Source organism: Tamandua tetradactyla, chromosome 17 (genome assembly GCF_023851605.1).
Source record: "Tamandua tetradactyla isolate mTamTet1 chromosome 17, mTamTet1.pri, whole genome shotgun sequence".
In the NCBI taxonomy this organism is placed as follows: domain Eukaryota; kingdom Metazoa; phylum Chordata; class Mammalia; order Pilosa; family Myrmecophagidae; genus Tamandua; species Tamandua tetradactyla.
Window position 1 is genome coordinate 45,831,653 of NC_135343.1, and position 14,001 is coordinate 45,845,653.

The 14,001-nt window shown below is 35.3% G+C and overlaps 1 protein-coding gene across 6 annotated transcripts in view; it reads right to left on the reverse strand.

Annotated features, from left to right (window-relative positions):
- EXOC6B (exocyst complex component 6B) overlaps positions 1-14,001 on the reverse strand; it is an 870,074-nt gene that overhangs the window by 270,329 nt on the left and 585,744 nt on the right. Inside the window, exon 19 of one of the 6 annotated variants that reach the window (XM_077134554.1) lies at positions 9,877-10,307. The exons of the other annotated variants lie outside the window; for them this stretch is intronic. Coding sequence (XP_076990669.1) covers positions 10,302-10,307 — 6 coding nt within the window. The 3' untranslated portion in view covers positions 9,877-10,301. Of the gene's footprint in view, positions 1-9,876; positions 10,308-14,001 lie in introns of those variants that run through there. 6 annotated transcript variants of the gene reach the window in all.

Below are 14,001 nucleotides of genomic sequence, written 5' to 3' on the forward strand. Positions count from 1 at the left end.
GATGAATTCTATATTGAATTTAGGGTATCAGAAGATAATTTCATTAATTTAGTCCCTTTAAGAGACAAGCAAATAGAGAAACAAGTTGTTCCAGTTTATCTGGCTGCCAGAATGCAATATACCAGAAACAGAATGGTTTTTAACAAGGGGAATTTAATAAGTTGCTAGTATACAGTTCTAAGGCTGAGGAAATGTCCCAATTAAAAGAAGTCTATAGAAATGTCCAATCATGGTATCCATCCATGGAAAGATACCTTGGTTCAAGAAGGTCGATGAAGTTCAGGGTTTCTCTCTCAAGTGAGAAGGCACATGGCAAACACAGCCAGGGCTTCTGTCTCAACTGGAAGGGTACATGGCTAACACAGCATCATCTGTTAGCTTTCTCTCCTAGCTTCCAGCTTCATGAAGCTCCCCAGGAAGCGTTTTCCTTCTTCATCTCCAAAGGCTGTTGGTTTATGGCTTATGGGTTGTTTGCTTCATGGTGTTGCAGCATTCTCTGCTCTCTCCGAATCTCTCATTCTCCAAAATGTTTCCTCTTTTATAGGACTCCAGAAACTTATCAAAACCCACCCAAATGAGTGGAGATATGTCATCACCTAATCCAGCTTAATAACCACGCTTGATTAAATCACATCTCCAGGGAGATGATCTGATTACAGTTTCAAACATACAGTACTAAATAGGGATTAGTCTACCTTTATGAAATGAGATTTTGATTAAAACATGGCTTTCCTAGGGTACATACATCCTTTCAAACCAGCACACAAGTGCTAGAGAAAATGTGGAGAAAGAGACATACCTATTCCCTGTCAGTAGGGAAACTGAGAGCTGAAGCCCCTTGGAGGGAAGTGTGATGGTTCCACAGGAGGTTAGGGGTGGGTTTGCCATATGGTCCTGAAACCCCGTTGCTCAGTATATACCTGGAGGAACTGAGTGCAGAGACTGGGATGGACATTTGCACACTAATGTTTATGGCAGCAGTGTTTGTGATTCAAAACGGATGGAGGTAACCTAAGGGTACAACTGAGGAATTGAAGTGGATACTATGGTGTATGCATACAAGACTACTAAGTGGCTGCAAGAAGGAATGAATTTGTGAGGCATGCAATTAGGTGAATGAACCTTAAGTACTGTATGCTGAATAAAATGTCAGGTACAAAAAGACAAATATTATCATGCCTCATTATATAGACTAATTATAATATAAAAATTTGGTGGACTAAAGTCAAGAGCATGAGTTATCAGGTTGGGGCCTATTGTAAAGGGTCCTAGATTGTAAGCTCTTACAGCAAGTCACATAAATTCAGGAGGTGTAACTATTAATTCTAAAATTCTGAGATACTGAGCTGTTTGTATATAACATGGTTGTTCCCAGAAACTTCAGGTATCTATGTGACACATGAGACTCAGAGTTAGAGCTTAGAAGCTATGAAAGTCAGCAGTACCGTATCCCATACAGGAACTGTTTAAAAAGCTGAAAAAGTGATCAGAATTCGAGTAGAGATATGAATAAAGCTGATCTGGATAGGATTAAGATACATCAGAATACAGAATAAAGGATGATATCGTCCATATTTTAAAACTTACATGTGAAACTAAAGGGAGAGATGTTTATTGGGAGCAAAATTTATATTTTGGGTAGTACATTTCCTAATTTAACTTGCATCGTCATTTACTTGAACATCATAAGTACATGGAATCTTGACTAGGGCATGAGATTTTGTTGGTTTGTCTAGATTAGGGTGAGGATCCAATATATCCCAGAGTAATCTGGGCATGAATGAAAAGATATGTGCAAAGTCTCTGTGGGGGGATGGGGAGAAAGGAGGAAATATTCAACTTCCCTGTCTGGGGAACTCCTGATATTCTCACAAGCAGCGGGGACAACCTAGATCTTAGGGTTCACCCCTATGAAACATTCCTGTAAAGGATAGGCTAAACCTACTTAAAATTAGAACTAAAAGTCACCCCCAGAGAACTTCTTTTGTGACTCAGATGTGGCCTCTCTCTCTCTAAGCCAACTTTGCAGGTGAACTCACTGCCCTTCCTCCTACATGGGACATGAGTCCCATGGGTGTAAATCTCCCTGGCAATGTGGAGCAGAAATCTCAGGATGAGCCAGGACCTGGCACCAAGAGATTGAGAAAGCCTTCTTGACCAAAAGTGGAAGAGAGAAATGAGTCAAAATAAAGTTTCAGTGGCTGAGAAATTTCAAACAGACTTGAGAGGCTATTCTAGAGATTATTCTTATGCATTAAATAGATATCCCTTTTCAGTTTATGGTATATTGGAATGGCTAGAGGGAAGTACCTGAAATTGTTGAACTGTGTTCCAGTAGCCTTGATTCTTGAAGATGATTGTATAAAGATATAACTTTTACAGTGTGACTGTGTGATTGTGAAAACCTTGTGTCTGATGCTCCTTTTATCCAGGGTATGGACAGATGAGTTAAAAAAATACAGATAAAAAAGTAAGTAAACAATAGGGGGGACAAAGGGTAAAATAAATTGGGTAGATGGAAATACTGGTCAATGAGAGGGTGGGGTACAGTATATGGTATGTATGAGTTTTTTCTTTTTTTTTTTTCTGGACTGATGCAAATGTTCTAAAAAATGATCATGGTGATGAATATACAACATGTGATGATACTGTGAGCCAATAATTGTACACCATGTATGGAATGTATATGTGTGGAGATTTCTCAATAAAAATATTTTCAAAAAGAGAGACAAACAAATTTTAAAAATGAATTTTACAAAATTCCTTTCTTTGTAAAAATTCTCAAGACATTGTCAATAGCCTAATACCTTCACTGAAAACCATCATGGAAGTTACATAGTCTGCTGTTTGCATTTGATACTTAGAAATGTTCTGGGTACTTGCTAGCAAATAAGCACCAACTGTTTTTAGTGGACTATCACTGTCATTACCTAAAATGCAATAGGAAAATAAAAAGATGAGGATGTTGTGAGATAACTGAAAACATTTTTAAAGGTGAAGAAGTTTTATTAAAAGTAAACAGTCCATACTGGGCGGGCCGCGGTGGCTCAGCGGGCAAAGTGCTTGCCTGCTATGCCGGAGGACCTCGGTTCGATTCCCGGCCCCAGCCCATGTAACAAAAACGGAGAAACAGAATACAATAAAACAAGAAAATGTTTAAAAATGTTTCCCTTTCTTCCTTCCTTCCTTCCTTCTATCCTTCCTTCCTTCTCTCTGTCTTTCCTTTAAAAAAAAAAAAAAAAAAAAAAAAAAAAAAAAAGTAAACAGTCCATAGTAGGAGACATGAAATAAGTCCTATGGACAAATAATTTTACAAAATATAAGCATAAAGTGGTTTAATTTTTAAATAAATGTACCAGAATTTAGATGATGTGTCAGTTTGAATCTCTTATGTACCCCAGAAAAGCCATGTTTTAATTCTGATCCAGTCTTGTGGGAACAGCCATTTCTTTTAATCCTAATCCAATATTGCAAGGCAGAAACTTTGTTTAAACTATCTCTATGGAGATGAGACTCCTCAAATTGTGGGTAACCTTTTGATTAGATGGAGACATGACTCCACCCATTCCAGGTGGGTCTTGATTAAATTACTAGAGTCTTTAAATGGGGAAACATTTTGGAGAAACCACAGAAGCAAGAGAGCTGATAGAGACTTCAGAGCTGAACTGACACAGAATCCAGCACTTGGAGAACAGAAACATGGATGTCTGGAGATACTTGGAGCCCAGCAGATGTTGCTATGAGATATTAAGCAAGACAGAACCTGGAGAGAGCCAAGGGAAGGCAAGAGATGAAAGATAGCCCTGGTGAAGCAAAATGAGGAACCCCCACAGGAACAGAAGATGAAAGCATGGAGCCTAGGAGCAAGGGACCAGCAAGGGATCAGTGTGACTTCCCAGCTGACAGAGGTGCTCAAGACACATCAGCCTTTCTTGAATTAAAGTATCTTTTCATGGATGCCTTATTTTAGACATTTCCATAGGCTTAGAACTGTAAAATTATAACTTATTAAATTTCCATTTTTAAAAGCCTCTCCAGTTCTGATATATTGCATTCTAGTAGCTTGCAAACTAAAACAAATAACCTTGGGAATTTATATATAATACTACTCATTCCCAATAAATATTTTGGAACTCCTCTTTTAGAACAACTGCCATGGCATTTGTTTCCTTTTCCTTCAGTAGTAGAAATTACTTACCCTTAGAGATATTTTTCTTTATTTAGGTATTAGAACAGCGATTCCCAACTGGAAGTTAAGTGATTTTGCCCTCTAGTGAACATTTGGCATTATCTGTACCATTTTGGGTTATAAAAATTTGCAGGGTACTATTAGTATCTCATAGTTGGAGGCCAAGGATGCTACTAAACATATTACAGACAGCCCACAACAAGAAAGAATTATCCAACTCCAAATTTCAATAGTGCCAAGGTTGAGAAACCCTGCTTAAGACTCAGGACTGAGGAATAAGACTGCTTTAGCATGATGTCATGTAGGCATTTTACAAGTATTTCTATATGAGGAAATTATGTTGGATGATGCTGTTTGGTACAGTAAATGATAATTATAAAACAAAAAAACCCACAAAATGGCTCTAAATCTATTGTTTGGGGGAATTGTATATAGCTTTTCAAGACTATTTTGAAGTAAAAGTTATTTACAAGTATAAGTCATGATACAATTGCTTTAAAAAGCACAAACAACACATAACAAAACTGAGAAGGCTACATTTACTCATCTTTCATCTTATTAATTGCAGAGTTTTAGGAAAAAAGCAAAAATCTACTGTTGATATAGGACTGGCCAAGATCATCTGTTCATTTATAAAACTGGACTTTGCTTCCAAATATATGGATGGAATAGATAAGGCTTGAAACTTTTAATAGTAAAGTTGGAGAAAGAACATGTAAACAGAAAATAGAACATTGCAAACTCATCAGCATCTTGAAAAGTCAAACTAGAAGGAAAAATGAACTTGGTAATTTACTTAAGCTATTTTGTGAGCCACCCAGTTCCACTGAAAGAAATGCATAATCTTGACTATGTGAAACATAAAAGGGAAGAAATATTTCTTTCTTGATAAAAACACTCAGAAGCTAGGGATAGAAGGGAATATACAGGGCATATATCAAAAACCCATAGCTAACATCTTACTCAATGACTGAAAGCTTTCCCCCTAAGATCAAGAACAAGACAAGTGTTTTAGTTTCCTAGGCTGCCCAAAGCAAATACCATGATATGGTTCAGTTTGAATAGTGGAGATTTATTTGCTTATGGTTAAAGTCTGGGGGAAATATCCAAAACAAGGCATCATCAACACCATGCTCTTTTTCCAAAGACTGCTGCTGGGGATCCTGGGCTCCACTGCCACATGGCAAGGCACCTGGTGACATGCCTCTCTGGTGGTCTCTCCTTTCTCTCCTGGATTTTATTGATTTCAGCTACTTGCTTCTCTAGTTTTCTTTTTCTATCTCTCTGTATTCATTCTATCTATAAAGGGTTCCACTAATACGATTAAGACCCATCCTGAATTAGGTGGGTCACCCCTTAACTGAAGTAGTCTCATCAAAAGATCTTTTTGTAAACAAATGGATTAGATTTAAGAACATATGCTTTTTCCTCCCATGGGATACATAACAGTTTCAAACCATCACAACCTGTATACCTACTTTCACCACCAGTATTCACCATTGTACTGGAAATTCTGGCCAGAGAAATTAGGTGATTAAAAGAAACAAAAGATTGCTAAATTGGAAATGAAGAAATAAAACAATCTCTATTTGCAGATTTCATGATCTTATATGTAGAAAATCCTGAGAAATCTACAAGAAAGCACTAGAGCCAATAAATGAATTTGGCAAAGTGGTGCATTACAAGATCAACTCAAAAAGTTAGTGGCTGTCCAGAAATGGACAATCAAAACAGGAACTCGAGAAAACAATTAGATTTATACAGCACTAAAAGAATTAAATAACTAGGAATAAATTTAACCAAGGATTTGAAAGACTTGTACATGGAAAAACTACAAATCATTACTGAGAGAAATTAAAGAAGACCTCAAATAAATGAAAAGTTATTCCATGCTTGTGGATTAGAAGACTTAATATCATTAAGATGTCAGTACTATCCAAAGCAATGTACAGACTCAAAAAATCCCAATCAAATTATAATAGCCTTCACTGCAGAAATGGAAAAGCTAATCATCAAATTCATATAGAAGGAGAAGGGACCCAAAATAGTCAAAACTATCTTGAAAAAGAAGAAAAGAGTTGGAGGACTCACACTTCCTGATTTCAAAACATATTACAAAGCTACAGTAATCAAAACAGTGTGAGACAAGCACAAGGACAAACATACAGACCAACAGAATAGAACTGAGCATTCAGACATAAACCCACACATCTATGGCCACCTAATATTTGACAAGTTGTGCCAAGTCCACCCAATGGGGAAAGAATAGTCTCTTCCACAAACGTGTTGGGAAAACTGGATATTCACATGTAAAAGAATGAAAGTGGACCCTTACCACATACCAATACAACAGTTAACCAAAGTGAATCAACACCCTGAATAGAGGAGGTAAAACTATAAAACCCTTAGAAGAAATCACAGGAAAATACTTTCAGGACCTTGTATTAGGGAATGCATTTGGGAGTTGGATATCAAGAAAATATAAAGAACTATTACAACTCAATAACAACAACAAAAACACAATTTAAAAATGGGGAAAGGACATGAATAGACATTTCTTCAAAGAAGATATACATAAAGCTAATTACTACATGAAAAGAGACTCAATATCATTAGTGATTAGGGAAATACAAATCAAAACTGCAAGAGATACTACTCACTCCCACTAGAATGGCTACTATTAAAAGAATTGAATATAACAAGTGTTGGGGAGGATGTGAAGAAACAGAAATTCTTGTTCATTGTTAGTGGGAATGTAAAATGGTGCAGCCATTGTGGAAAACATAGTCTGGGATTTTCTCAGATAGTTAAGTATAGAATTACGACATGACCTAGCAATCCCACATGTAGATATATATCCAACAGAATTAAAAGCAGAGACTCCAACATATATTTGCACACCAATGTTCATAGGGGCATTATTCATAATTACCGAAAGATGGAAGCAAACCAAGTATCTACCTGGAGATGAATGAATAAATAAAATATAGCATAACACACAACAGAATTGTAAAAAGGAATGAACTTCTGATATATGCTGCAACATGGATGAACTTAGAAGACATGTTGAATAAAACAAGCCAAACAAAAAAAGGACAGATATAGTATAATTTCACTTCTATGAAATAGAATGTGCAAATTCACAGAGACATAAAGTAGATTACAGGTTACCAAGGGTGGGGAGAAGGGGGTACATACAGTAAATGCTCAATGGGTACAGAGTTTCTGTACGAGGTGATAGAAAAGTTTTGGTAATGGATGGTGGTGATGGTTGGACAACATGAACATAACTACTACCAATGAAGTATATTCTTAAAAGCGGTTAAAATGGAGAATTTTATTTTGTATATGTTACCACAATAAAAATTTGGAGGAAAAAAATCCCTGGGCTGCCAACACTACCAACATTGCCAAACCTGCCATGAGAAACACTGTACACTAAAAGGTACAAACTTGAGAGCCGGAAATTTGAGAATGATTTTTGGCCAAATATTTCATGGTGATGGAAACTCAGAAAAAGTATTTAACCAAACGGGTCCTGTTTCTTCACTGCAAAATGGAAATATTAAAATTTACCTTATTGGATGTTGTATATTATTATTATCATCAATTATAATAGAGGCCAACAGATTCGATAGTTCATCCTGCCTGACATAATTTCCCAGAAAATTAGGAAGACAAGATTATCATCTTTAAATTATTATACTTTTACCAACTATATAAACTCTTTCATTTCACATACTTTTCCAGAATTGTTATCTTGGCTTTGAACAAGATTCACCCACAACTTCATAATGAATTTTAAACACTTATTTTTATGACTTAGCTTATTCATTTAAATTTTGCTGCATAATGACTCCACCAATACTGGACATTAAATTAAAGATCCGCTTTTATCTGATGTGGCCATAAGAATGGAAACAGGATCAGGTTGTGCTCTTACCTAGCTCTTTAGTGAGAGCAGAAAAATAAATCTGGGGTAAAGTTATTTAGTGATATCATCACTTATATCAATGACGAATTCTTCCTAAAGCGCATATGTAGAACAGCTGGGTTCCAAATGCATCCCATGTAGTTAAACAGCAATACTTCAAATCATTACACTTTCCCTCTAAAAGAGATTTCATCTTTACAACTTTACCAGGTAGCACAAAACCAGGCACATATTAGGATCTCAATAAATGTTTATTGGACAAGATTGAAAGCAGTGAAACTCAAATTCTCGGAGCTTATGCTATTCTAAATCTATGAAAATGAAAATAAAATAGACTAAACAGTGCGAATAAATCTAATTGATTTATAACTACATTAAACCAATTTTTCTAGGGCATTTGACTATGATAATTTAGTAAAACTTAATCAGAAAAACACCAGAGAGAAAAACCTGATTCTAAAACTTGGGCCTCTAGCTATAAATTTTTGAAAAGAAATGTTGTTACAGGCCAATGTATATACTTTTCCCCTACTTTTCTAAAAACCACCTTCATCACTTTTATTGCATTTTCTTTATGTTAACACCTCAGATCCCAGGTTATAGTCTTCCTACAGGGATGTTTGAAGCAAGATATGCAAATACAGGGGTTATAGGCTAGAATTTTCTGTTTAAAATATATTCTAAAACCTAATTTTATCTAAGATCTACCATGTTGTCTAAAGAAACATGGAATACTAAGAAACATCATGTTGATTCTGTAAGAGGTTGATGATGCTTTTATTTAAGAAATAGAGGCAATAAAATCCTATCTCTACCACTTATAGTTATGTAACCTTAGGCAACTTATAAAAGACCTCTGTGCTTGAGTTTATTTATCTGTAAAATGAGTAAATGTCCTAACCTCATAGGGTTATTAAAGAATTAATATTGCTCAAATGTTAAAATAAATTTAGTAGATTGAAATGCTAGTAATCAATGAAAGGGAGGGGTAAGGAGTATGGTAAAAAAATGTATATATATATATATATATATATATATATATATATATATATATATATATATAAATATATAATGTCAAAAATCAATATGAAATCATTTAAAATTGTAATCTAATAGGAAATCCTAACTTTCACCCAGCTTTAGACATGAATATATAAGTAGAATATCTTGAGTGACATGGCAACTTAGGTTAAATTGAATTTCTATTCTCTTCAGATAATAGAGCAACAATTAATTTCTTAAGCAAAAATACATATTTTGCCTCATTTTTCCAATGTAAACTAACAAAATAAAATATTTTTCCAGGGAAAAAAGAATTAATATTGTAAAGTAACTTGGAACATCTGGTGTTTAAGTTTGTGCTGAATAAATACTAAGATCTATTTTAGGAGAACCACCCTCAAGAGGTTAATTTCCTAAATTTAGAAGAATGAAGATTATTGTAAAATCTATAAATTAAAGCATTTAATAGCCCTGTCTGCTTTTATCTTTCTTTGGCTGCATTTTTGGTATTTCTTTTTCCAAAATAAAAAAATCAGAACCTTGGGGGATGTTCTGACCTGGAATTGTATACTATCTCTTATAGAGAAAAAGATAAGGGGGAAAAAAATCCCAAGAATCATCAAAGAGTGATACTATTTCCTGCTATATAACCTGACCACCAATATATAAAATACCACACCTATACGTACCCTACAGAATCAAAAGATTTAAGACATTTCAATATTGAAATTATGCTTTCATTAAGCATGGAGTCATAACTGCTCAATTAACTCTTGTGTAAAATGACATGTTGAAAGAAATAGAATCATAAAAATACAAGGAACCATTTAGGTCCATTTATTCTAAATGCTTTATACCATGTTATGGTCATCACACTGCTATCCTGGGAATAAGTACATATTAAAGAACCTCATGCTCATATCCAAATCTAATTATTCTTCAAAACCCATAGCAGACGGTACTTTCTCTTATAATCATTCTCAAACATACTCTCATATATCAGCACTCCTCTTCGGACTTTTGTTGTTCTTTACCTGTATCTCTTAGAATGTTGATCACACAGTATCTCTCTTAGAATGCTGATCATACTGTACGTTGATCTATCATTACGAAAAATCCTTACCCAGTACATTTCATGTAGGGATTCAGCGAACTCATATGAACAAATGCCGCACATTAAATCTATTGTTATAGGAGGAAATGGAGATTAAAAGGTTTTGAAGTTATCAGTCCAATCAGTTACTGGCAGGGAGTCTATCATATCAGTTACTTTCATCTAAACTAAACATATATCTCTCTCTATATATATATCCAATATCTCTATAAGAGCTGAAAGGAATCTTTGAAGCAGTATGGTATATAGAGTGCTATATTAGGAATTAGAAGATCTAGGTTTTATTTTATTTTTTGCTTTGCCATAAAGTAACACAGTAAACGTGGCTAAGTCACTCAATACTTAATGTCTTTGAATTTCGTTTTCCTAATCTGTGTGGAGAAAAATATTTTAGGCATCAATTAATATACCATAGTAATAAAAAAGAGACAGTGGTTGCTAAAGGCTAATTGGCAAAGGCTAATATTGTTTTGCTGTATTCCCAGTGCCTACCACATAGAAGAAGCCCAATCAATACTGAATGAATAAATATCTGTGAAACACTTAGAGGAGACAATATGTGTTTAAGAATATAAATATATCCTATTCTAGGCTATATATGTGCCATGATAGTAGATAGAGAGGCTAAGGCAGAGAAAAACATTTTAGGTTGCAACGGACCACACAATCTGGAGGTTAGAAATACACTGATAGGCAGGCAAACCACAAGCTACAATTAACCAGTTTTGTATATAATTATACAAAAATGTGTTATCAGAGGATCTAAATTCAGGAAATTATTAAGTTTTTATTGTTGATGAGCTCTTCTTTTTCAAAAAGAGTGCAGAGATTCGCACTTTTTTTTCCCTCAACTTTTAGAAATAAATGAGAATCTATTTCCCTAGCAATTATCAATGAACACCAGGATTCAACTGGAGTAAAATTTTTTTTCATAAATTAAAAATATGTATATAATACAAAGTAGTTCACATTTTACAAGAACACATTCAAATAAAATAATGCACACCAAACACATTGGAAGGATTTTTGTAAGGAAGGAGAGAAAAAGGAGTGGAAAATTGGTAATAAAGGAGAATAGATGAATAAAAGACAGTGTATCATTAACTGAGAAGTATAACTCACTCAATTAGCTATAATTGATATCCAAAAAGAAAGTGAAAGAAAGAGAAGTTAAAACTCCTTAGCATGGATAACAAGGTGATATCTACTTAATGCATAAGAATAACCTCCAGGATAACCTCTAGACTCCGTCAATCTCTCAGCCATTGACACTTTCTTTCATTTTACTCTTCTCCCTTTTGGTCGAGAAGGTTTTCTCAATCCCTTGATGCTGAATCTCAGCTCATTCTGGGATTTCTGTCCCACGCTGCCAGGAAGATCCACACCCCTGGTAGTCATGTCCCCCGTAGACAGGGGGAGGGTGGTGAGTCTGCTTGCTGTGTTGGCTGGAGAGAGAGGCCACATCTGAACAACAAAAGAGGTTCTCTTGAGGGTGACTCTTAGGCTTAATTTTGAGTAGGCTTGACCTATCCCCTGTGGGGTTAAGTTTCATATGAACAAACCCCAAGACTGGGGGCTCAGCCTATAGCTTTGGTTGTCCACACTGCTTGTGAGAATATCAAGAATTCAACTTGGGGAAGTAGAGTTTTCCCCCGTTCTCACCATTACCCGAAGGGGACTTTGCAAATACTTTTCCACTCACTGATCAAATCACTCTGGGATTCATCAGGGCATCACCTGGACAAACCAACAAAATCTCATGTCCTATACAAAGTTCCATGTACTTAAGGTGTTCAATCAACTATCTACATAAGTTATATTAGGAGATGCACTAGTCAAAGTATAGATTTGTACCAAATAAACATTTTTTGCTTTAGTCTCACACATTAGTTGAAATTTTTAAATATTAAGTACCATCTATTTTCAGCACACTGCAATAATGACAATTCTTTTGTTCTTCCTCATGCAAAAACATTTTTTAAATTAGTACATTTAGTCACTATCATTATACACTCTAGGCATTCCTAGATTACACCATCTCAATCTTTATCGTCTATCTTTCTTTGTGATTTCATTTATGCCCCAGCCCTCCTCCCTCTATCATTCTCATATGCAGCTTCATTCAGTGTTTTAACATAATTGTATTACAGTTAGGTAATATTGTGCTGTCCATTTCTGAGTTTTTATATTCAGTCCTGCTGCACAATCTGTACCCCTTCAGCTCCAATTACCCAATATCTTACCCTATTTCTATCTCCTGATGGTCTCTGTTACCAAGGAAATATTCCAAGGTTATTCACTAATGTCAGTTCTTATCAGTGAGACCATACAGTATTTGTCCTTTTGTTTCTGGCTAATCACACTCAGCATAATGTCCTTAAGGTCCATTCATGTTGTTCCATACTTCATAACTTTATTCTGTCTTACAGCTGCATAATATTTCATCTTATGTAAATGTCACAGTTTGTATAGCCAACTGTCTGTTGATGGACATTTTGGCTGTTTCCATATCTTGGTAATTGTAAATAATGCTGCTATAAACACTGGTGTGTAAATGTCCATTTGTGTCCTTGGCCTCGTGTCCTTTGAGTAGAGACAGCATATAGATGGGTCCTGTTTTTTAATCCATTCTGCCAGACTATGTCTTTTGATTGACGAGTTTAATCCATTAACATTCAGTGTTCTTACTGCATGGGTAGTACTTTCTTCTACTATTTTGCCTTCTGGATTTTATATATCATCTCTAATTTTCCTTCTTTTTACCTTTACTCATAGTCTTCCTTTCTACACTCTTCTCCACACCTCTCTCTCCTGTCTTCCTATCTGTCTCTAGTGTTCCCTTTAGTATTTCTTGCAGAGCTGGTCTCTTGGTCACAAATTCTCTCAGTGATGTTTTGTCTGAAAATGTTTTAATTTCTCCCTCATTTCTGAAGGACAATTTTGCTGGATATAGAATTCTTGGTTGGCAGTTTTTCTCTTTTAATAATTTAAATATATTATCCCACTGTCTTCTCGCCTCCATGGTTTCTGCTGAGAGATCTGCACATAGTCTTATTGGGCTTCCCTTGTATGTGATGGATTGCTTTTCTCTTGCTGCTTTCAAGATCCTCTCTTTCTCTTTGATCTCTGACATTCTGATTATTAAATGTCTTGGTGTATGTCTATTTGGATCTATTCTCTTTGGGGTACGCTGCACTTCTTGGATCTGTAATTTTAAGTCTTTCATAAGAGTTGGGAAATTTTCAGTGATAACTTCCTCCATTAGTTTTTCCCCTCCTTTTCCCTTCTCTTCTCCTTCTGGGACACCCACAACACGTATATTCGTGCGCGTCATATTGTCTTTCAATTCCCTGAGTCCTCGCTCATATTTTTCCATTTTTTTTCCCTATAGTTTTTGTCTCTTGTCAGATTTCAGATGTTCCGTCCTCCAGTTCAGAAATCCTATGTTCTGTCTCTCAAAATCTACCATTGTAGGTTTCCATTGTTTTTTCATCTCTTCTACTGTGTCTTGCATTCCCATAAGTTCTGTGATTTGTTTTTTCAGACTTTCAGTTTCTTCTTTTTGTTCTTTCCTTGCCTTCTTTATATCCTCCCTCAATTCATTGATTTGGTTTTTGATGAGGTTTTCCATGTCTGTTCATACATTCTGAATTAATTGTTTCAGCTCCTGTATGTCATTTGAATTGCTGGTTTATTTCTTTGACTGGGCCATATTTTCAATATTCCTAGTGTGACTTGTTATTTTTTGCTGGCATCTAGGCA